This window comes from Nematostella vectensis, chromosome 8, assembly GCF_932526225.1.
Source record: "Nematostella vectensis chromosome 8, jaNemVect1.1, whole genome shotgun sequence".
Lineage (NCBI taxonomy): Eukaryota > Metazoa > Cnidaria > Anthozoa > Actiniaria > Edwardsiidae > Nematostella > Nematostella vectensis.
In genome coordinates this window covers 10,760,994-10,785,301 of record NC_064041.1, presented here as the reverse complement: position 1 = coordinate 10,785,301, position 24,308 = coordinate 10,760,994, and the positions used below count along the sequence as shown (strand labels likewise).

General features: G+C 40.7%; 4 protein-coding genes and 1 long non-coding RNA gene across 9 annotated transcripts in view; 4 read left to right on the top strand and 1 right to left on the bottom strand.

The window, feature by feature from the left end:
- The first annotated feature begins 158 nt into the window (after positions 1 to 158).
- Positions 159 to 4,370, top strand: LOC5502101 (kelch domain-containing protein 10). Its single transcript, XM_032370387.2, has 2 exons — positions 159 to 1,161; positions 3,318 to 4,370. The coding sequence occupies exons 1-2, from the start codon at positions 196 to 198 to the stop codon at positions 3,567 to 3,569; spliced, it is 1,218 nt and encodes a 405-aa protein (XP_032226278.1). The 5' UTR covers positions 159 to 195; the 3' UTR covers positions 3,570 to 4,370.
- A 2,880-nt stretch (positions 4,371 to 7,250) lies between these two features.
- LOC5502102 (uricase) lies at positions 7,251 to 18,741 on the top strand. 2 transcript variants are annotated; one of them, XM_032370396.2, is made up of 11 exons: positions 7,251 to 7,571; positions 8,778 to 8,849; positions 11,106 to 11,168; positions 12,580 to 12,633; positions 13,160 to 13,238; positions 13,504 to 13,572; positions 14,691 to 14,808; positions 17,129 to 17,204; positions 17,995 to 18,042; positions 18,233 to 18,316; positions 18,480 to 18,741. In XM_032370396.2, the coding sequence occupies exons 1-11, from the start codon at positions 7,344 to 7,346 to the stop codon at positions 18,552 to 18,554; spliced, it is 966 nt and encodes a 321-aa protein (XP_032226287.1). In that variant the 5' UTR covers positions 7,251 to 7,343; the 3' UTR covers positions 18,555 to 18,741. The 2 variants fall into 2 exon arrangements, with proteins under 2 accessions (XP_032226287.1, XP_001623322.1); XM_001623272.3 differs by lacking the exon at positions 8,778 to 8,849 and having other exon boundaries at positions 7,254 to 7,571.
- On the bottom strand, positions 9,849 to 14,207 carry LOC116609592. Of its 2 annotated transcripts, XR_004292992.2 has the most exons (3): positions 13,809 to 14,200; positions 13,477 to 13,631; positions 9,849 to 10,506 (listed from the first exon to the last, which is right to left on the bottom strand). It is a non-coding gene; the product is annotated as an uncharacterized LOC116609592 (long non-coding RNA). The 2 variants fall into 2 exon arrangements; XR_007312541.1 differs by lacking the exon at positions 9,849 to 10,506 and having other exon boundaries at positions 13,248 to 13,631; positions 13,809 to 14,207.
- On the top strand, positions 14,984 to 16,573 carry LOC125570162. Its single transcript, XM_048731337.1, has 2 exons — positions 14,984 to 15,449; positions 15,726 to 16,573. Exons 1-2 carry the CDS (start codon positions 15,396 to 15,398, stop codon positions 16,548 to 16,550), a joined length of 879 nt encoding a protein of 292 aa, XP_048587294.1. The 5' UTR covers positions 14,984 to 15,395; the 3' UTR covers positions 16,551 to 16,573.
- A 3,870-nt stretch (positions 18,742 to 22,611) lies between the features above and the next one.
- Positions 22,612 to 24,308, top strand: part of LOC5502110 — a 20,676-nt gene continuing 18,979 nt past the window's right edge. Inside the window, exons 1-2 of one of the 3 annotated variants that reach the window (XM_048731333.1) lie at positions 22,612 to 22,717; positions 23,467 to 23,656. In XM_048731333.1, the coding sequence (XP_048587290.1) occupies positions 23,489 to 23,656 (168 nt within the window). In that variant the 5' untranslated portion in view covers positions 22,612 to 22,717; positions 23,467 to 23,488. Of the gene's footprint in view, positions 22,718 to 23,429; positions 23,666 to 24,308 lie in introns of all 3 variants that reach the window. The other 2 variants (XM_048731332.1, XM_048731331.1) reach the window with 2 other exon arrangements.

Genomic DNA, 24,308 nt, shown 5'->3' with positions numbered 1-24,308 from the left:
GATCAAACAGGGTTTTATTTTTGCAAAAGAAAGAAACATATATTTTTAATTCCTGTATGATTGTTTCTTGATTATCCACTTTGTGAAAAAATAACAATTAAAATATCAGGGTCCAGAAATAATTTTCCAGTTTATCTTCGGAAATGCTGTGGTCTGTGTTTTCCCAGCATTCAACGCGGCAAGGTCAGACTCAAAATGGCCGAAGAAGGTAAAACAAATGAAATCGCGAAAACGATAAATCCGAGAAACACGAGCCCTTCTCCTTTACCTAGAAGCGGGCATAGATGCGTTGCCGATGATCGAAATGTCTACGTATTCGGTGGATACTCACCACATTACAGCGAAAAGCTCTTTCGTGAATTATGGCGCTTCAACATCGCCTCACAGTGCTGGAGTAGAGTAATAACCACAGGCCCTTTTCCGAGCTCTGTTTGCTCGAGCTGCGTTCTTCTAAACAAAGGGAACTTGATCGTATATGGAGGTTCAGGGATACCTTTTGGTCAGAGCAATAGCGCGCAACTTCATATTTGTCTTTTGAGCAAGAAAGAGTGGATAGAATTGGAAACAACGAGTACGAAAATTAAAAATAGGAGACAGGAAGGATCAGACCAAGAAGACAGCGAAGATGATGACTCAGACATCGATGACGAGTTAGCGGGCTATTTATACGACAAAAAACCTTCCCTTCCCATCCCTGGATACGGCCAGAGTATGGTTTTATCCCCAGACCAAGATCTATACGTGTTTGCAGGCACGACAGGTCATATGTTTAATTGCTACCTTTCTAAATTCTCCTTCAAAACAAAGGAATGGAAGTATGTCTCAACTCAGAATGAGAGCGTCCCCTTCCCCAGGTACAGACACGAGGCTGTTGATTACAAGGGGAGTTTTTACGTCATTGGTGGAGGGATGGGGAGCACTGATCCACAAGAGTTTTATAACTTAGATAAGGTTCACGCGTTTTGTTACCAAACTAATAAATGGCAAGTGTATGAATGTTTAGTGTCTCAAGAGCATGGAATTCCACCACGTCGCCGTTGCCATGGATGCGTGCTGTATAAAGATGCTGTGTATATTTGTGGAGGTTATGACGGACAGACTATCTATAACGATGTCTGGAGTCTAGATCTTGTTAGGTTTCAGTGGACTAAGTTACCTAAGGTATGATTTATCAATATTTACCTAACTTATCTCTGTTTTCTATTACCTATTGAGAATAGTACATATTTAAAAGTAAGTAAATAGGTAATATATAACAGTAAATACTCTGTTATCTATTACCTATTGAGAGAGTAAGTATTTTAACCTTAGAAAAATATCAGCAGATATGCCAGCCTCCAGGAAGGGGCCCCTTTCCTTCTTTGTCTATCTCTGTACTGTGTACGTTAGTTCAAGGACTGCAGGCGGAACTGCAAGCTACTATTTTCCGAATGCTGGCTACTTTTTGAAAAAAGGTGATTAATGTTTTATTTGAACTGATAACTTCCACTGCATACTTATCAATTTCCACTGTCTAATCTGGAACTTAATGAAACCCCTAGATGGCATAGTGTTTTAACACATTGGCCTCTGACAGCTATGGCCCAGGTTTTGGATATTGGTTCTGGCCTGAAACATAACCTGAGTTTAGTTAGTTTAGTTTATTGGCTTTGTCACACAAAAAAAAATACTACGGTTTACAATAGGAAATAAACAAAATAAAGAAAATAAGAAACAATGTGACGGGAGAAGAAAACAGGGCGTAAGCCCCAATTGAAATTCTTTCCCAACAAATTACAAACAATAAGAATTCTAAAACGAAAATAAAAATTGAATTACATAAATTTAAGATCTTTGAAATTATGGAGGTTGGTAAAAGGCAAGTTTCTCTAAATAGTGAGTGGTCAGCTGATACCTGAAAGACGAAAGCGTAGTGCAAGATTTCATAAGTGAAGGAAGACTATTCCAAAGTTTGACAGTTCTAGGGAAATACGAATTCTACGAGTCATGTCTCCTGTGTTCCCACTCTCCTTGGATAAGGATAACGAACCAGAAGCCCCATCAATTCCAGCTGCACTACGCTAATTTGAATCAAAGGGATGTAAAAGAACCCTCTGGCAGTGACCACCTCAGTGACCGTGCTTACTAACAATTCTCACACAGGGGCACCTCAGTGACCGTGCTTACTAACAATTCTCACACAGGGGCACTTCAGTGACAGTGCTTACTAACAATTCTCACACAGGGGCACTTCAGTGACCGTGCTTACTAACAATTCTCACACAGGGGCACTTCAGTGACAGTGCTTACTAACAATTCTCACACAGGGGCACTTCAGTGACCGTGCTTACTAACAATTCTCACACAGGGGCACTTCAGTGACCGTGCTTACTAACAATTCTCACACAGGGGCACTTCAGTGACCGTGCTTACTAACAATTCTCACACAGGGGCACTTCAGTGACCGTGCTTACTAACAATTCTCACACAGGGGCACTTCAGTGACCGTGCTTACTAACAATTCTCACACAGGGGCACTTCAGTGACCGTGCTTACTAACAATTCTCACACAGGGGCACTTCAGTGACCGTGCTTACTAACAATTCTCACACAGGGGCACTTCAGTGACCGTGCTTACTAACAATTCTCACACAGGGGCACTTCAGTGACCGTGCTTACTAACAATTCTCACACAGGGGCACTTCAGTGACCGTGCTTACTAACAATTCTCACACAGGGGCACTTCAGTGACCGTGCTTACTAACAATTCTCACACAGGGGCACTTCAGTGACCGTGCTTACTAACAATTCTCACACAGGGGCACTTCAGTGACCGTGCTTACTAACAATTCTCACACAGGGGCACTTCAGTGACCGTGCTTACTAACAATTCTCACACAGGGGCACTTCAGTGACCGTGCTTACTAACAATTCTCACACAGGGGCACTTCAGTGACCGTGCTTACTAACAATTCTCACACAGGGGCACTTCAGTGACCGTGCTTACTAACAATTCTCACACAGGGGCACTTCAGTGACCGTGCTTACTAACAATTCTCACACAGGGGCACTTCAGTGACCGTGCTTACTAACAATTCTCACACAGGGGCACTTCAGTGACCGTGCTTACTAACAATTCTCACACAGGGGCACTTCAGTGACCGTGCTTACTAACAATTCTCACACAGGGGCACTTTATTTTGAGTCTTGTTTTGTTGTACTTTCCACTGCCAGTATAACTGTTAAGCCAGTGTAAGTCATAAGTAATAACTGATACTGCAGATAATAACTGATAAGTTATTACTTAATGTAAGTTACCTGCCCTTTCCTCCTCTTAGATCCTCCCATATCCTGTGTACTTCCACTCTGCAGCCATCACTCCAGGGGGTTGCATGTACATATTTGGTGGTGTCAAGTCTATGCAGGCAGATACCGACGCCCGCTCCAGTGACATTCACAAGCTGTGGCTAACTGTACCTTCGCTGCTGGACTTGTCAGTACAGTGTCTCATGTCCCATGTGCCAGATGTTGAGCATGTGTCGCCGGAGAAGTTTGCGGAGCTAGGAATACCACCCCATTTGATTGCATAAAAATATTTTAGAATAGCAAGGATTGAAAATGATTTGACTTTTAATTAATATACAGTAGCTTGCTTAGTTCCAGTAAAAGTTTAAAGTGAGTACAGGGTGTTCCAAGAATATGATTCATGAAAGGACTAAAAAAAGGTCCAATATGCTTGTCAATAAAATAATTTTAACGCTAAGAAAAAGCAAAAGATAATGTGGTCAACAGCAATCTTAAAGATAAGTGAAAAGGCATACTTAAGAAAAATAAAACCCTAGATTTTGATTTTCTAGAATTATTTGTACCTACTGAGGGTGAGTACGCAGCTCTTACAAGTCGCAATTTGATTGGGCAAATAAACAATATCCGCACCTCGACACAAAGAACGAGAATAGAGACAAAATAACTCCTTTGTAGAACAAAGATAATAGGAGACAATGCAGCTGCGTACTTACTCCCTACTGATGGTCTCTTGTTGAATCAATTTCTGGTTACAAAATGATGCTCTTGACCAGTCCTTTACCTCGACTTAAAATTGATCTGATAATTGATTTTTTTTTTTTTAATTCTGTACCTCCTGAGTCACCTGAGTATCGCTAGTAGTATACCCCCACCACCACCACTCTGGCGTCGGAAGTGATGTCACGAATAGCAGAGGGGATTAAATTGCATTTGGGATTGTAATGCATGATAACACTCATAAAGAGATTGATGTTGAAATGTAAGACTTTGCCTAGGATTGCGTGAGGGTGTTAGATCGCGAGAGATGTTCTGTCTGTTGTCACGTTAGAAATGTATTCGATTCTCAATAAAAAGAGAAACATGTACTTAAGTGCCATTTCAAACAACACCTATGTCACAAGAATATCCTTAGTCAGCGTGGCTGCCATCTTTTCGTAAAAGAATTCTAGGGTAACCATAAGATTTATGTACGACATATGATGGAAGATCCATTCAGTGAGACATTGTGCCCTACAAAAATAAAAAGGCCATACGTTTTTCAAACCAACTCTTTCGCGCCACAATTCGGGTAGGTGCAATTTTTGCAAAAATGCTTTGTCATGCTTTCAACGAGATGACTTAATAAGAATGGACCACGTTCCGAAATTCTTGTTTTATGTAGGATTCTTCTAAATCAGTTTTTGTTTTGTTTCGGATTTGTATTTGTTTAGGAATTATTATTTTTTAATGCTACATATGCGAATTAGGTATGGGGTCTTTGTTGACCTTTATGGCACGTGTGGCCTGTCTTCATCCTTTTTGGCGTGTCTTTAGCCTTTTTGGCCTGTCTTCATCCTTTTTGGCCTGTCTTTAGCCTTTTTGGCCTGTCTTTTAGCCTTTTTGGCCTGTCTTCAGCCTTTTTGGCCTGTCTTCAGCCTTTTGGCCCGTCTAGGCTTCTTGGCCTGTCTTCAGCCTTTTTGGCCTGTCTTCGGCCTTTTTGGCCTGTCTTTAGCCTTTTTGGCCTGTCTTTAGCCTTTTTGGCCTGCCTTTAGCCTGTTTGGCCTGTCTTCAGCCTTTTTGGCCTGTCTTCAGCCTTTTTGGCCTGTCTTCAGCCTTTTTACCTTTTTGGCCTGTCTTTAGCTTTTTTGGCCTGTCTTCAGCCTTTTTGGCCTGTCTTCAGCCTTTTTGGCCTGTCTTCAGCCTTTTTGGCCTGTCTTTAGCTTTTTTGGCCTGTCTTCAGCCTTTTTGGCCTGTCTTCAGCCTCTTTGGCCTGTCTTCAGCCTTTTTGGCCTGTCTTCAGCCTTTTTGGCCTGTCTTTAGCCTTTTTGGCCTGTCTTCAGCCTTTTTGGCCTGTCTTTAGCCTTTTTGGCCTGTCTTTAGCCTTTTTGGCCTGTCTTTAGCCTTTTTGGCCTGTCTTTAGCCTTTTTGGCCTGTCTTTAGCCTTTTTGGCCTGTCTTTAGCCTTTTTGGTCTGTCTTCAGCCTTTTTCACCTGCCTTCAGCCTTTTGGCCTGTCTTCAGCCTTTTTGGCCTGTCTTCAGCCTTTTTGGCCTGTCTTCAGCCTTTTTGGCCTGTCTTTAGCCTTTTTGGCCTGTTTCAGCCTTTTTGGCCTGTCTTTAGTCTTTTTGGCCAGGTTCTTTCTTCATAACATACAGTATCCAACCAGGCCAAAAAAAAAAAAAAAATATTGTAATAACACTAAAAGGTCGAACCAAATTCTCATTCTACTCTGGACGCGCCATAGCGTGAAGGCCAGGTTAGTATGACATCTATTGGACATTAGTCAGATGGCGAACACAACGCAATTTACTCAGATGACGAATCTAACACCTCGACAGAAACAATGTAAGATTATAAGGATAGCGAAATTAACCAGTCCGTAATACTTCAATTGAAAACTCATCTTCAGACTAGAATCTAGATGATACTGTCCCGAATGTGACTGTCCCGAAGATCGCTTCCATGAGCTTGTAGCAAAGTATGAGCAATATGACAGGTAATCCGGAATCCATGAAAAAATGAGATATGGAATCCGGAATCCATGAAAAAATGAGATATGGAATCCGGAATCCATGAAAAAATGAGATATGGAATCCGGAATCCATGCTGCTGGAATCCGGAATCCACGAGAAAAAACCCACATGGAATCCGGAATCCACACACTAGGATCCGGAATCCAGAACCCTATTGGAGAACCTGTCATGGGGCGAAATAAGGAAACGATACAGAGATGTCTGAAGCCAAAGCAAAAAATCATCTTGTTACCCAAAGTATGAGCAACAAGGAAGCAATGCAGAGATGTCTGAAGCCAAAGCAACAAATCATCTTGTTCCCCACCACCGAACAGAGCTGAGACATGTGCTTTTTGAAAATCTAAAGTGGATACGTGCTTTGCGGAAAGATCCTTTCTACAAGAAAATTATGGACATGCGATGATGATGGACAACGTCGGGATTGATTTTCTTGCTGTCATCGCGTTTCTATGCTTGCATGCTCAGTCTACATTTCCAAATGCTCGTATACAATATCGGTGGGGAACTGTCCAGCACTTACCACCCCTCTTTCGAAAAACGTATGGCCCTTTTATTTTTGTAGGGCACAATGTTCCACTGAATGGATCTTCCATCTGTGCATCATCTGTCGTACATGAATCTAAGGGTTACCCTAGAATTCATTCACGAAAAGATAGCAACCACGCTGACCAAGGAGATTAGGATATTTTGGTGACACAGTGTTGTTTGAATGGCACTTAACTACACGTTTTTCTTTTTATTGAGAATCGAATACATACGTGACAACAGTGTCCATATTCCCTCCCAAAACCCTAATACTCTTGACAGAACATCTCTCGCGATCTAACACCCTCACGCAACAGGGCCATAGCAGGGGGTGGGGCACTGGGGGCATGTGCCCCCCCCCCCCCCCCCCCCCAATATTTTAAAAAAATATAAGGAAATGACCAGAAGGGGCATGGCTGTGCCCCCAATATTTTCTTAATGTTTCTGTATTGTGCCCCCCCCTCCTCCAATCTTACGTGGCCTGCTACGGCAGTGCGCAATCCTAGGCAAAGTCATTCAAATAACACATTTCAACAAGCATTCTCTTTACGCGTGTTATCATGCATTACAATCCCCTCTGGTATTCGTATATCGTGCATTACAATCCCCACTGGTATGCGCGCCAAAATGCATTTTAAAAGCTAACCTGAGCATGAGGTTCCAGACCTTTTCAAAATTTATGTTCATTATGACCGATAATTTTTTTTGTCTGAACTTTTAGATTTGCATATGTAATGATTTCCTTGGGGATATATTCATAGAGTCCAACAAATAATCACCAGCTCATTTTACGGTAGTATACTATGGCACCGCAAACTTTTTTCACTAATTTTACAGGCTATGGTAAAACTGGTGTCCGTTTGCTTAAAATCAAGCGACGCTCAACACTTTACCACGAGATCAAAGAGCTCGAAGTTGCCGTTGAACTGAAGCTACGAAGTAAGAAGGACTACTTGAATGGCGATAACAGCGATGTGATTCCCACCGATACACAGAAAAATACAATTTATGCCCTAGCAAAGAAACATCCGGTAAGTATGTGCAAGCCACATAATGATTTTTATTTCCGCCCTCTTGTTTACCACTTAAGCGCGTTGCGCGATATCTCGATTTTTATTGTTTTCATGTGGTAGACTTTTTCCTACATGCAGAAATATTTGATGATGCATAAACATTTAAGCAGAAAAATGCACAAAAATACTATCTATGTTATGGTTAAAAAGCACCTGAAATAATAGACACGATTTACTCTCTTCCTTTGAAACGTCTAGCGCAATTTGTAAACAAGTGTGTAAGGAACGTGCATATATGCACATAAGTGAGGATTACTGGAAGATATGGACTATTAAACGCAGTTCAAATGTGCAAATGGATGAGGCTTTTTTACAAATCCCAAGAAAGTTATTTATTATTACATTGCTGTTTTTACATTGCGTCACATGGGCAGGTAATGTGAGTCGTATTTCCTTTTCTTTTTAGCTATTTCAGAGTCCATTTAAACTGTTCTTGTAATTGGTTTTTATTTTCCATACACTACTGTAAACCGAACAATAGCATTAACTCTAACAAATAACAATCGATGCTGACCAAAACGCCCATGTTGTATTCAACTACAGTGTGCAACGCACCAAAAATTTGTTAAAAGTATCTTTAATTAGATTTTTATAAAAGGGGTGCTCAAAATGCCAATTTTTAGCCTGTAGGTTCTTATGCGATTGTTTACTGTATTATGATCATTCTCGGATGAATACAGAGAATGTATGAACATTCTCACAAGATTTAGGCTCTTGTTATGAATTCCGATTCCTTTACGCGGGTGACAGCTATGTGTCTGGAGGCAAGATTTCATCAAATTTAGCTGTAGAAAACATATTGAATATTGGAGAATGAGTTGACAGCTATGCGTCTGGAGGCAAGAGTTCAAAGTCTGCCCACTTTGTATCAAGGTCAAGTTAGCTGTACAAGGGAAAACATCAACAGAAAGGAATATATAATTTCAAATGAAATTCCGTATGTTTTAATGCGACTGAAGGCAAGAGATCAAAGTCTGCAAGACTTTGTATCAATGTCAAGTTAGCTATACAAGGGAAAACATCAGCAAAAAAGAATATATAATTTCAATTGAATAATTCCGTTGTCTTTAGTAAGTGTCAACGGAGGCAGTGGACCATAACAACATTTGTGTATGAGTCAGTGAATAAAATGACACATACAATCGTAATGATCTTATCTTTCAGAAACACTTGTTTGAAAGTTTGAATTCGAAGGGAACAGCACACAAGTTTTCTCTACCTGTCAACTCTATGCAGGTCCGATTTTTTCTTTCTTTGTCTTTTTATCGATAGTTCTCGAAAAAGGTCAAAACAAGCAACTGTTGTTGCATCTGGCGTGACGCCTAGCAAAAAGTGACAATCGGAACACTTCAATAAGGGAGCGGTCATTTATTACTTGGGGGGGGGGGGCAAATATGTAGGGGGGGGGCTATGTTTTTTTGGGCGCCGATTTAGGGGGGTCACATTTTTTGGGCGCCGAATTTAAGTCTGGTTTTAATATAATACTGAGCAAGAGAGTCATTGTTCAAATGTAAATTTTATTAAGTTCACAATGTTTCCTACTATTGTATATCTAGTTCCATATTGTTCAGGCACAAATCTTGTCTTTATATAAATAAATTTTGAGAATCCCTCTCATGTTGACAGACAAAGCTTCCCGTTATAATCAGTTGAACAAAACAAATACTTTAAAATGTTGCAAAACCTAGAATGTATTTGTTAATGTCGTCGACGACGCAGTCGTTATCTAGCGACACCGACACTCATACATGTCCGAAACACCAACAAAATACCAGTGGTACGAGTCGTGAAGCAGAAATCTCCAGTGGTACAAGTGGTGTTTTGGGTATCTGGGTATCCTGGGTATTCTGGTACCAGTGGTACGAGTGGTGGAACTATGGGTCACCACTCGTACAAGTGGTGTTTTGTATGCCACTAGCGATTGTGTTGTCAGAGGACCGATAAAAATGACTAAACTACCCTTATAACATTGTTCGTCGTTCTCTAAAGTAATGTAAAACGAGCACACAAACATATCTTTATAATAATAATAATAATAATAATAATAATAATAATAATAATAATAATAATAATAATAATAATAATAATAATAATAATAATAATAATAATAATAATAATAATAATAATAATAATAATAATAATAATAATAATAATAATAATAATAATAATAATAATAATAATAATAATAATAATAATAATAATAATAATAATAATAATAATAATAATAATAATAATAATAATAATAATAATAATAATAATAATAATAATAATAATAATAATAATAATAATAATAATAATAATAATAATAATAATAATAATAATAATACCAAAACCTCCATGAAGTGCAAACCACCACTTGTACGAGTGGTGACCCATTGTTCTACCACTCGTACCACAGGTACCAGTTGTGCCAGTGGATAGCCCAGTGGCTCCAATGGTGGATGCCAGTGTATTTTCTAAGTGCCCTTAATCATATGCAAAAGACCATTCGTACGAGTGGTGACCCATTGTTCCACCACTCGTACCACTGGTGCCAGTGGATGGCCCAGTGGCTTCAATGAAGAATGCCTGTTTGTATTTTCTAAGTGCCCTTAATCATATGCATAACACCACTGGGTAACAAGGCCCCACCACTTGTACCACTGATATTTTGTTGGTGTATTGGACAACCCTCATTAAACTAGGGAAAGTGAAGATTCATACTTAAATTAAATAGGACAAGGCTACTTAGAAGCCCTAGTGAGCTTTACCGACATCATGTTATTATAAAACCTTGCTACTGCGGACAGGCGTAACTACGGACATCATGATAGATACCTTCTTTTACGCACAAACGAGCGAGCCCTGTGACACGCGTATGGGAACCTCGTTATTCCGAACTATGACCACCATGCTGTTTTATAGAAAATAATAATTAAAATTATAGGTAATAATAATTTAATACTTATATCAGGGTCCTGAAGGGGAGATCCAAATCCCGCTTCCCGCCCGTTATTCTCGCAAAATCCCGGTGGCTGTACTGTATCTTATACAGGGAAGGGAGGGGGGGGGGGGGGTGCTGAAAAGAGGGCCTAAATTTAGAAGGGTTAGGAGTCTTAGGAAGTGACTTCCGTTGAGCAGCAAGGTTTGAAGTTTGATGCTATTAAAAAGCTCTTAAAGTGCGAAAACTTATATAGATTAACATCGTTTTCAGCATAAACAAGAAGAGATTTGAAAAATCCTGTTCCCGTTGAAGCAAGTTGATTACCGTTCCCGGTAGACAAATCCCGTTCCCGGTAACCCTAATCCCGTTCACGGACAAAATAAGGTGAATCCCGGCTCCCCTTTTACCCCTTCGGGACCCTGTTATATAGTGCAAATTCACATGTGAATATGATCAAATAGGCCATGTTTTTATAAATGCTATTGTATAGGGTATAAATCAAAGGGAGGGGGACGAGAGGAGTGAATTTGTATAGGTTTCTGCTTATGGTTGTATTTTTGTTGTTTTAGCTTGATTCCATAGAGGAGTTTGGTTTGCACGTGTGCAAATACTTCCTGGACACGCACAAGCACGTGAGTATGAGACTTTTTAAGGGGCCTACTCGGATACTTCCTGGACACGCACAAGCACGTGAGTATGAGACTTTTTAAGAGGGGCTACTCGGATACTTCCTGGACACGCACAAGCACGTGAGTATGACGCTTTTTAAGGGGGCTACTCGGATACTTCCTGGACACACACAAGCACGTGAGTATGACACTTTTTAAGGGGCCCACTCGGATACTTCCTGGACACGCACAAGCACGTGAGTATGACACTTTTAAAGAGGGGCTACTCGGATATTTCCTGGACACACACAAGCACGTGAGTATGGCACTTTTTGAGAGGGGCTACTCGGATACTTCCTGGACACACACAAGCACGTGAGTATGACACTATTTAAGAGGCCTACTCGGATACTTCCTGGACACGCACAAGCACGTGAGTATGACACTTTTTAAGGGGCCTACTCGGATACTTCCTGGACACGCACAAGCACGTGAGTATGAGACTTTTTAAGGGGCCTACTCGGATACTTCCTGGACACGCACAAGCACGTGAGTATGGCACTTTTTAAGGGGCCTACTCGGATACTTCCTGGACACGCACAAGCACGTGAGTATGACACTTTTTAAGGGGGCTACTCGGATACTTCCTGGACACGCACAAACACGTGAGTATGACACTTTTAAGAGGGCTACTCGGATACTTCCTGGACACGCACAAACACGTGAGTATGACACTTTTTAAGGGGGCTACTCGGATACTTCCTGGACACGCACAAGCACGTGAGTATGAGACTTTTTAAGGGGGCTACTCGGATACTTCCTGGACACGCACAAGCACGTGAGTATGAGACTTTTTAAGGGGGCTACTCGGATACTTCCTGGACACGCACAAGCACGTGAGTATGGCACTTTTTAAGGGGGCCTACTCGGATACTTCCTGGACACGCACAAGCACGTGAGTATGACACTTTTTAAGGGGGCTACTCGGATACTTCCTGGACACGCACAAGCACGTGAGTATGACACTTTTTAAGGGGGCTATTCGGATACTTCCTGGACACGCACAAGCACGTGAGTATGACACTATTTAAGAGGCCTACTCGGATACTTCCTGGACACGCACAAGCACGTGAGTATGACACTATTTAAGAGGGGCTACTTGGATACTTCCTGGACACGCACAAGCACGTGAGTATGACACTATTTAAGAGGGCTTCTCGGGGGAAATAAAGAGCAGGCAATACCCTTAGACAGATCAATACCGGATATCAAGCCTAAGAGAAACAATACTAATCGACCGCATGCTCGAGGATCCAGCGTGCTTTGCGGGCTCTCCCAAAGGTACAGCAAACTCGTACGCTGGATCCTGGAGCATGAATCAACCGTGGCTTGAAAGCATAATTTTCAATCATAGATTATCGCATTTTTTACTCAGGTTGACGCAGTAGTTATTTACATCAATGAGGCTCCATGGCAACGTGTCAAACAGGTAAGGTCTTTACATAATCTGTACTTATACTTATAGGGTGGGGAGGGGGGGGGTGAAGCAAGGGATGGACAAGACACTATACGTCACAGCATCACCCCCAAACACAATCTGGGCACAGGAAGCCCAAGCATAATGTTAGTGGACTTCAATGTACTATAGTTAGGGCTTATGATATAGGGGGTTTTTGTACCTCAAAATTTATAAGAAATTCTCGATAAAATTCCATGAAACTCATCGTGTGGTTAGTCCGTGATGTCCTTGATGCTAATGTGAAGTTTAAAGAATCTACCTTCAATCCACCTCTCCATAAGCATTTAGGGCATCACGGACAAATTACACGGTGAGTTTCGTGGAATTTTATCGGGAATTTCTTATAAATTTTGAGGTATAAGAACCCCCTATTTTATGAGCCCTAATATATTTCATAAAAATCAATGATTTGTGGGATTTGTTTACCTCTCCCACCTCAGCCCTTTCCCCTATAGTACACAGACACCAACCATTCACGTTTGCGCTCTATCTACAGGGTGGTATTGGGCATGCGCACGCATTTATCATGACCCCGGATGTTCAACGCTTCTGCGAAGTGTCGCATGTAAGAGGAGGTGAGACAAGAGCTTTAGGATATTTTCATTTCAAATATATTCACCAATGTCTTGTTAGTGTTAAATAAACTTGACACCCCACTTGAGTGTATGAGTCTATTTGCCCTGTTTTCGCTAATTCCGCCAGCTCGATTCCTACTCGTACCTCGTACGACCTTTTAAACGAAGCGCTCATTGACCAAGCGGAGCAGTGGCGGTTACATAGCTCGTCGTTTGGAAGGTCGTATTAGCTTCTCACCTCATTGTTTTGTATTTGTTTGTGCAGATGAACCAAAGGTGTTCGGTGGCTTGAGAGACATGAAGGTGCTGAAAACCACCCAGTCAGGATTCACAGGTGACATTGGCCAGATCGTAATAAATTAGACCCTGTATTCAACCAGGGCCGAAGCAGGCCTAAAAAAATATAGGGTTATGGGCACGATACAGAGTTATGAGTTATGACCAAAAAAGAAGGGGGGGTAGCTAAGCCGTTGCAGATTTTTTCCTTATGATTTCATATCAGTCAATCTTGTTTTAAAAACTGTCGTTTTTCTAGCTCGCTTGGTCATTTCCTTATAAGGCACTACATACCATATTTGGGAGTCCGCTTCAATCATTTTTTTTCATTTTTTTAGAGCTGTAGAGCTTGGTAAGTCAAGAATTTCCACGTAAATTTGCAGGAATTCGTGTTTACTACGATTTTGCTGGCAGCCATCTTGGAAATGGAGCCTAGTCTCTAACGTTTTAGAATATCACATGTATCCCGCGCGCTCGCCCCAGGCTCTTTTAAGACCATTTAGTAAAACGGCAGCCATTGATTGATATGTTAAAAATATTTGGTAGGGGATATGATCCCCCACCCTCGGCCCCTCCCCCTGATAAGGGCCCACCAACTATCTCTGCTAGGGATGGAATAAGGGGTAATGCTTACCAAGTCTTTTTTGCACATGGTCAACTTTGGGTGAATGATCCGTATGGTGCCTCAAAAATTTCGACGCACGCTACCATGGCCTCAACTTTGAAGAAGCTTTGATTAACACTATCCTTGGCTTAAGAAAGCAAAATGTTTACGTTTGCCTGGAGCGGGGAATCCTATAAAAATTAATTTTAACCCAATGCGATAGCACTTTGGGTGTAGTCAACAGGCAGTTCTTCCTAGCAATTTAAACACGTTTATAGTTTTCTAGAATTTTAAGACACCAACACCGAGCATGTTTTTTTTTTGAAAACGTTTTAGTTGTGTCATATCTAGTCTTTAAGTCTGGCTGTTATTGGATAGGATGATCCATTAGGGTGAGACTCCCTAAGGACTAGCAGCATCTGAAGAATCTTTGAACACCCCCTAAGGGAAAGCATTTGGTAGAAAAAAGATGGACGATCACTCCCGTCTACTTTAATGGGGACCTCCCCCCCATCTCCGGGGGGGAGATTCGTGTGTGTGCCGTGGTACTTACTGACATCTTGTCTGAACAGGGTTCCTTAAGGATCAGTACACATCCCTCCCTGAGGTTGGAGACCGTTGTTTCTGTACAGTTGTGTACTGCAAATACAATTTCGATTCCCTCGCTGGCGTCGATTTCAATGCCGTCCAGTAAGTATCACTGGAAAATCTCGACAAACATGAACACCACACAGAATCAAAGAATGACTGAAAAATTTAAGTATTTATTTCATCGAGCAATTATTTCATTTGAAAATCTCAGGGAGTTGCGGGGGCGGATCTAGCTTTTCGCTAAAGAGGGGGGAGGGGTTGGCTCAGTGACAAGGGAGGGAGGGGTTAATTTATTTCGTTACATATGGCTGAAAAAAAAACTGAAAGCAGTAGGTGTTACTGGGCGTTTCCACGACATAATCCAATCAATGTACTCAAATGACAAGTCTTCCGTAAAAATTGGAAGCTCCATAACTGAATCCTTTCGATGCTACGCAGGCGTGAAACAAGGCTGTATGATTTCGCCAACGTTGTTTAATTTTTACTTGAGCGACCTCCCAGAAAAACTAAATGAAAAATACCGAAATGATATTGACCTAAACGGTGTGCCATTAAGTTGCATTCTCTATGCCGACGACTTAGTTATCCTATCAAAATCAGCAAAGGGCCTGCAAGAATATCTGAACAGCCTCGAAGAATATTGCAAAGCATCCTAACTATCCACCAATCTAGATAAAACAAAAGTAATGATTTTTAATAACACCGGGAAAACTATGAATAATTACCGAATCTTTTACGGAACTTACAAAATAGAAAATGTCAAAAGTTATAAGTACCTTGGACTCCATTTTTGCCCTTATGGAAATTTTGATTTGGCTAAGGAGGAGCTCAAAAAAGTAGCATTAAAAGCGATGTTCAAGTTAAGAAAAGAAATGGGAGAGCACTTCAGACAAGATATCAAACTAACTCTCCGCCTTTTTGACACCTTGATACAACCAATCCTACTTTATGGAAGCGAAATATGGGGAGCGGACTACAAGGGAAAGTTAGAAAAAGATCCAATAGAAATGGTCCACACCAAGTTTCTAAAATGGCTTCTCGGCGTAAACCGATACTGTAGCTCGAACGCGTGTAGGGCTGAATTAGGACGATTCCCTCTCAGAACAAAAGCAAAGTGTAGAGCGATCAAACTTTGGCTTAAACTTTCAAACAACAATGGGAATAACGAAAAGCTTTCCCGCAAAGCATTCGCTGCCATATCTAATTATGAAAACAAGAACTTTTGGCATAGAAAAATTAAACAAATACTAGACCTTGCGGGTAGGAGCGATATTTGGCTGACTGACACAAACACTCCCGAAGCAACTTACAGTTTTCTTCAACAAAGGCTTTATGACATTGAACAACAGACATGGCTTAGCTCTATTCAAAATGACAACAGAAAAGACCAAGCCAAAAAGAACAAATTGCGTACGCTCAGAAAGTTTAAACTGTCCCACAATTTAGAAGATTATCCAACGGACGTAAAAAATATTGACCATAGGATTGCCCTTACTAAATTCAAGCTAAGCAATCATAAGCTAGCAATTGAAACTGGAAGGTATGAAAAGCCATATAAAAAACCTAACGAAAGAAAATGCTTAGTATGCCAGACAGGTAAAGTGGAGGATGAAGAGCATTTTCTGTTAGAATGTCCAGCCTATAAAGATGATCGGGATAATTTACTGGATTTCCTTAAAACGCATGCAGGTATCAATGTTAGACACCATGCCAACAAAGAAAATAACTTCGTCAGAATTATGGGATTGAGCCGGAATGAAAAGGTGAATCGGCGCTTAGCGAAACATATTTTTGAATGTATGAAGGCAAGAAATGTGAAGCTTGATGACGACGTACGGTGACGTCACCTAATCATTCGAAACAAGAAAAAAAAATACAAAGGCAAAGTAAGAAAAACATATTATTTGTGGATTTACGCCGATGTAAATGTTTTATAAGGTGCCATAAATAAAATCTATCTATATATCTATCTATGGCTTTCTGGCAGCCCAAAAAGGGGGGGGGGTAATCCCCCTAAACCCTCCCCCTAGATCCGCTACTGAGTTGCCTCGTGACTTACCTATTATATGTGTTTTACTGCTTTAATTGGCTGCGGATTCACGTAAAAGTCAAAGGAGTTTTTTTATGAACGAGGTGTTACAATCATCGACTTAATAAATGTAATCGTTTTCAGGCTTTTCTTTACTGAAATACATATCAAAGAAAACCAAAAGGACTCTCTTCTACAACGGAAAACCCTTTCTTTTAATGTTGATTTAGACAAACTCCGATTATTAGGGGTCACATCAGTCCAATACTAGTCTGCATAGCAGGCGTTTCTGTTTAGTTTCTGTGATTTCGGAGAATTTTTTTATTTCGCAGGCTATACTGTATATTGAGTAGTTTTATTATAATGTTAACAAGAGCTTTTCTGATTTAGTAAACTGGTGAAGGATGTGATAATAGAGGATTTCTCAGGGCCAGCCAAAACAGGGGAATATTCGGCCTCGGTGCAGGTAAAGTAGGGTAAAGTATAGTTGTGCGTTTTGTTAGCGATCCAAATATTGTTAGTGATTTCAAGTGTAGTATGATTACAAAATGGCTATAAAAGAATGCATTTGCATTTTCGCAAAAAAATCTCCTTTGCATCCTTTGCACGCGGAGGGTGGATGAATAGGCCATTCCAGCTATAAGTTTGCGCGCGCATAACCATAGAAACCTTATCTAGCAAATTTTCATTGCGACAATCATTTAGGTCTTAATAATGTTATGGTACAACTTATAGATAAGTGTAACTCTGAGGCTCAGCTTAGGGAAAGAGAAGGCCAGTGGGCTTATCGGCTTAAATCTATCTACCCGCGGGGTCTTAATAGTGATGACTTTTTCATAGTAGGAACCCACGTAGAGATGTGTAAATTCTTTTTATCCATAGCGCGCGCTATCCTAGAAAATGCGCGTTTTTGTCAGTTGTAATGTTTTTGCGTCTCGCGCCATTATTCTGATGTAAATAAGCTTGTAACGATTCATCTTCTTCAGTCTGCCCTGAAGAAGTCTTATTAAAGACGAAAATTTGGCAGAGTCAATTTCCCGTTTTTGGTGTATTGTATTCATTGTTCTGGTACGAGATCACGACAGTTTGGGCTTTTTGATTATATTCAATTACCAGAATGCAGCGCGCGTTTTTTTTAAGCTTTCATCAATAGAAGCGCGCGCTGCATGGCGGTAGCTGAGGTAGGTTCCCATAGTGAGAGCGCACGCATGCTTATAGCTGAAATGGCCTATTCAAGATTTGTTTTTCCATTTCAGAACACCATGTATATTGCCGAGAACTCGCTACTTGAGAAAATCCCTCAGGTGAGAAATGAGAAGAAACTGGAAGTTGACAATCATCACAATCATCATCATCATCATCATCATCATCGTCTTCGGTCGTCGTCGGCGTCATCATCATAATTTATCATGTATTTATCATCGTCATCATCATCACCTTCACTACCCATATAATCACCATCTATTTTGTCTAGTATGTTTTGTTTGGTTCTAGATCGGGAACATTGAGATGGTTATGCCAAACGTTCACTACTTCAACGTGAACATGGATGCTTTCGGAATCAAGAATGATAACGAGGTAAACCGGTGTGTCTCTTGCATTAATCCGCTATTGCTAGGGTCCCGATAGTTTTGACAGATTGGTTTGAGATTCTTTTCTTTGGTGTCATATGTCTGGTTGGTTTGTGACTTAGGTTCTTCTCATTTTAGTGGTATAACATACCTGTGGTTTGTTCCCATAGATACTGATGCCAGTTGACAAACCTTCGGGAATCATCAAAGCAGGGTTGTCAAGGCAACCGAAAGCACGTCTGTAAATGATTGATCCAATGACATAAATAAGGCTGGAGACAAAATGCTTTTTTGGAGCACTTTAATAGGAGCTTACATAACTGTGATGTTAGAACGTATAAGGATTTTATTATTTTTTTACAAACTTGCAATTTTTAGAACAATCTTTATATGTACTAACCAAGACATTAAAATAGGCGACTTTTACTGACAGATCACATGGCTTTTTTACCTTTTTGTGTGGCGAACTCGCTTGCGCTCAGATATTTTAGCCGCGAAGGAATAAAAACAAAAATCAATTTATCCGGCGCTTGCGAATCATAACGAAAATTACGAATCAACCAGAAATTTTTTTAGTCAGAAATGGCTTTTATTTTTCTTTAACCCATCGACTTCTGGCTATTTTTGAGCTGAATTTACCAAAACAAAACAGACTGAAAAAAAAAACAGATACCCTCCCACTATTTTGAGTTTTATACAGCCCGTCAACATATCAAGAAAGTTCAGCCAAAATTGTCGTTCTTGCCAAACGCGATCACTTCCATATAAGGAAACTAATATATTCCTTATTTGGAAAAACTGCATGATTTTTGTTATTTTTAAGGTTATCGTACCGCAGGTGCTTCGTAAACATTATGACTTGTAATCAGAAGAGAAAAACAGTGACTGTGACCATCTTTAGTCAATGGAGAAAGTATCTGAAAAGAAACTAAGAGTTCTCGGTACCAGTCCCTCAAAACGACAACGTTTTCTTCATATGAAGTCAAACACCGCTTTTCCTAGTCAGCGGTATCCTAGCTTTTCAACAGTGCTTTGCGGTCCCATTATTAATCCCTTGTCGCTGTGCTAATGCGAGCACAAATTGATGGTTGCTTGTGTATTTCACAAAAAATACCGTTTTTATCATATCGGGAGAGTGTCCTAGGACATCATCAGTAAACTATTTGGGCATAATTGAATGCTGTGCTTATGGATATTTTCAATTGCAAGCAAAGGTGTGTTCATGTTGATATTTTTCTTGTTTGGCTTTACCTGGATGAAAAAATAATTTTCCAATGAACCACCACAGCTCTACTAAATGCTGTATTTTCTGAAACCAAATTGATTCCAAAATTGTTTACACACCGCTATTCTGGATCTGTGTGATCTGGAATTGATTGTTTGGCTTTGAGATGAAAAGACATATAAAAAAAACGTCAGACTTTGGGGAGAGGAGTATTGACAGTCCCTCCCCTCGTGAATTTTTCCCCGGAATGCTTTGCAATCCGTAATTGCACCCAATTGGATTCACAAGCTTTCAAGGAGTGCACATTGTGTTTTGAGGCAAATGGACCTGGAGGATAAGAATAAAGGTATCTAATCTGTGTCTTGAGCTGTGTTTGCTGATCTCTCTCCCTTGTGTGGTATTTTGAGCGTTTTGTTGAGAGGGGTGATTCTGCTTTTTTTCCTTATATGATTTGAAATTTTTCAAAGAACCTGAGCTATTATTTAGCTAAAGAGGAGTTACCTTGTTCATCTTGGATGGATACATATCTTCAAGACCACATGATTTTTTTGGGTTGTGGGTACTTGTGGGTATTTCTCAAGGCCGGTACAGGCCTGTACAGGCCGGTTGAGGGGTCAATGTGTTAAAGTTTTTAATTTCTTGTCATTCGCGTGTGTTTATTTTGGCTTGAATTTGCCAAGTCACGTGTTCAGTATGTGCACTTTCGTAAACATAACCTGCTAGCCGGCTTTCATTGTTGGTTATTCGGAAAAGGTTTTATTTTCGAATATTGGAAACCCTGTGCGCGCGCGAAGGCCGAGGTGCGCTGGGCCGAGGGTGCAAAGAAATGAGAGCCGGCAACAAAACCCCCCCTTTTTGAATCAAGCCCACTTCACGCTTGGCTTAACCTGCTAGCCGGCTCTCATTGTGGGTTATTGGAAATGTTTTATTTTCGAATATTGGGAACCCTGTGCGCGCGGCCGGCTAGTAAACAGACTTTTCAACACTTCAACTGCTGCTGCTTCCGAAAGGCGAGAGCGTGTATGTTATTCATCGGACTTGCTATTTCTAAAACTTCAATTCGAATAATCCGCCGCATTTTTTATATCGTACAAGATTCAGCAACATTTTTATTTTATACCCAAAATGAAACAATACAGAGGTTTACATTTACTGTTTCATTCTGACGTCAGCTATTATTTAACCAGATTTACGATAAACTCAGGCTCTGTCACATACAAACCATGTTAAATATGGGATCTTTTACATTCTGCTGTAAGCCTGGGCTGCCAGTAGTGTTCAAATCTAAAAATAAACCAGTGTGTAAAACCTTTTTTTCAAGGATGTGAACATGTTGTTGCTCCTGTAGGTGAAATCAAATAAAAACAAAAACAAATGTCGAAAATTTATTGTCAGATAGGCAGGGTTTGATTTTTTTTTTATTAAAAAGAAACAGTTGAATCTGGAAGGGAAGCTTTTGAAAGGATTATGATCAAAGCAACATCAAATTTTGAGGTTTTGTAGCGAAAAGATGGAAGTCCAACCTCATTCAACAAAAAAATCATTGTGAACGATTACTGATGCCCTATCGTCTTTCCATCGCCCATCCCCCCCCAAACACACGTACAATCACACACACACTCCTTTCTCCAATCCTCTTCCTCAGAGCCAAGACAAACCGAAAGGACTCCGATAAAAACATATGGGGGTGATCGTCGGCAAAATCGATTTTAACCCTAATGGAGGGCACTTACCATAATCGGAAGAAACGTCAAACAAACACCCCCTTAGGAATAGCAATTTGTCGAATTTAATACCCTGAGGTAACAGAATCGAAAAAAAAACGATATGTAGCAGTTGGTCCAATTTAAGAACTTTAGAAGCACACTAGCATACACACATTGGCACCAGTCGGGCCAAGACGGGACGCTAGCACAGTCTATTACCCGTGCAGTTCGGCAACCATGGACAGCTGTTTCGTCCTTATTAGGACTCGTCAGCATGGCATAGCCGGTTTGCTTCAGTTAAACTTCATCGGCAAAAAAACTGCAGGGCGACTTCGACTCGAACGAAGTGCTTTAAACCACAGCTCAGATCCATGTGGGATCTAGAGCTGCGACCGGGCTAGCGTGATGCCAATTGTGCGGATCACGCATGCGACCTTTGCTAGTCTAAAACTCCGTCGGATAGCCAAACTATCCTTGCGAGTATGTATACATAAATGTGAACTTTAGAAGCACACTAGCATACACACATTGGCACCAGTCGGGCCAAGACGGGACGCTAGCACAGTCTATTACCCGTGCAGTTCGGCAACCATGGACAGCTGTTTCGTCCTTATTAGGACTCGTCAGCATGGCATAGCCGGTTTGCCTCAGTTAAACTTCATCGGCAAAAAAACTGCAGGGCGACTTCGACTCGAACGAAGTGCTTTAAACCACAGCTCAGATCCATGTGGGATCTAGAGCTGCGACCGGGCTAGCGTGATGCCAATTGTGCGGATCACGCATGCGACCTTTGCTAGTCTAAAACTCCGTCGGATAGCCAAACTATCCTTGCGAGTATGTATACATAAATGTGAACTTTAGAAGCACACTAGCATACACACATTGGCACCAGTCGGGCCAAGACGGGACGCTAGCACAGTCTATTACCCGTGCAGTTCGGCAACCATGGACAGCTGTTTCGTCCTTATTAGGACTCGTCAGCATGGCATAGCCGGTTTGCCTCAGTTAAACTTCATCGGCAAAAAAACTGCAGGGCGACTTCGACTCGAACGAAGTGCTTTAAACCACAGCTCAGATCCATGTGGGATCTAGAGCTGCGACCGGGCTAGCGTGATGCCAATTGTGCGGCTACCAATTTAAGAGGTAGAAAAATCGGAAAAAAAATTAACAATTTTATTTTATTTTATATAAGTATCCATAAAAGAGATAACGATTTCCTACTTTATTTCCCCCTCTCCCACCCCCCCCAGTAAGACGACCCATACTCGTTCCCAGGGTCTTCTGGGTATTTTTCAATCTAGACGTCATATTGAAAATTACCCAGAAGACCCTGGGAACGAGGTTTCAGACAACTCGACGACCCTGGTATTTAACTCGTATTCTGATTGGCTGGCTTCTTAGGAGGCACGGTTACCAAGTTGCACATGGATGCAGAGATGTTTTGGAGCAAGAGAGAAGGGTTTGATAGCAAAAAAAGGTACGAAAGCAACCCACAAATAGCCAAACATGAAGTGAATTTAACTCAGAGCGGTAGAACAACGCATTTTTAACCAATTCATGAAATATGGTTGACCAAACCGGGCTCAAATTGTTGCAATAACTTGCTAAGGATTCCACGCGCGCACGGTCCTTCTCTGACACGACAGTCGCTGTAATGGTTATCAAACTTTACTCTAAATTAATGGCCTAGCTCAGTCGTATTCCAACACGTTTAATTATTGGTTATACGCGTCTTTGTACTGTGTAGTTAGGCGTTTGTGTAGGTTTTTTGTTTTGTTTTGATTTTTTGGGCAAGCTGCGTGATTTATAGTGAAATTTGGGTTGCCGTTTGGTTGCTTGAAAGTGTGAATCGCTGATTTTCTACTCAAATTTTGTATACCCAACTCACATTCCCTTTGTTCACTGCTCCCCCTCGCACACGATTAGTATTTAGTTTGAAGATGTTAAGTACTGAATATAACTCTTTATTTATTTTAACCTAGAAATTAGGTCGATCCTCGTCGTATGATACTCGCCTTAGCTTTCTCGCTTACTCTTATTTGGGCTGGAACACGGCATATAAACACATATAAACATTTAGCCAAATTTCCTCTCAGCCACTTGCTCATCAGTAAATATTTGTTAAGCTGAATGTTTGAGTCACAAAACACGAAATCATGACTTGCTGCATTGAAATTTTTTTTCCCAAGTTTACTTGATTTGACAATGATGACCCGTCCCCTTTAGATATGGACAAGTGTGGCGGTAAATGATCAGAGTGTACAGGATGGCATCAGATCCTGTTTCTTCAGAGATGAGGCCATTACCAAATGGCTGGATTATGAAGGAGTCTTCATCAAGACCTGGGAGAAAGTACTTCTTTCATAAAATGTCTGGCATGACCTCATGGAAACACCCACTCGATTTGTCGCACAAGGTAACATTTGTGAGTAAACTTTTGATTAATGTTATATGCATACTTATTCAGACTGTAATTTAGTCATAATTCATATAGTAGTTACTACCAAACAATGGCGTTCTATGACCAGCGGTACACTCTTTTTTGATAAGAACGTCTAAAATTTCCGGTTGAGGGTGTGCCATTCTTAGATTTGAAGCATTTTAACACAATGACCTCTAAACCGGCCTGTACCAGCTTTTAGAAGTACACACAACCCAAAAAAAACATAAATGCAAAATAAATACAACAAGATGAAGATACTCAGGCATCAGTCTAAGGGATAAATGGTCTTGAAGTTATACATCCAACCAAGGTGTTGGCAACTACTCTTAAGCCAAATAATAGCACAGGTTCTTTGACAAATTTCAAGTTCTATAAGGAAAAAACCAGAATCACACCCCTATACAAAACTCTCAAAAATACCACACAAGGGAGAGAGATCAGCAAACACAGCTCAAGACACAGATTAGATACTTTTATTCTGATCCTCCAGGTACATTTGCCCCAAAACACAATGTCCACTCCTTGAAGTCTTGTAAAACCACTTGGATGCCTTTATGGATTCCAAAGTCAGATGGTTTTCTATAAGCCAAACAAATCAATTTCAGGTCATACAGACCCAGAATAG

Coding starts and splice junctions, on each gene's coding strand:
- LOC5502101 (XM_032370387.2), top strand. CDS start 196: ATGGCCGAAGAAGGTAAAACAAATGAAATCGCGAAAACGATAAATCCG. Junction 1,162..3,317: donor AGTGGACTAAGTTACCTAAG/GTATGATTTATC, acceptor TCCTCCTCTTAG/ATCCTCCCATATCCTGTGTA.
- LOC5502102 (XM_032370396.2), top strand. CDS start 7,344: ATGGCACCGCAAACTTTTTTCACTAATTTTACAGGCTATGGTAAAACT. Junction 8,850..11,105: donor TACCTGTCAACTCTATGCAG/GTCCGATTTTTT, acceptor TTGTTGTTTTAG/CTTGATTCCATAGAGGAGTT. Junction 11,169..12,579: donor TCCTGGACACGCACAAGCAC/GTGAGTATGAGA, acceptor TTTTTTACTCAG/GTTGACGCAGTAGTTATTTA.
- LOC125570162 (XM_048731337.1), top strand. CDS start 15,396: ATGATTTTTAATAACACCGGGAAAACTATGAATAATTACCGAATCTTT. Junction 15,450..15,725: donor ATTACCGAATCTTTTACGGA/ACTTACAAAATA, acceptor GAAATGGTCCAC/ACCAAGTTTCTAAAATGGCT.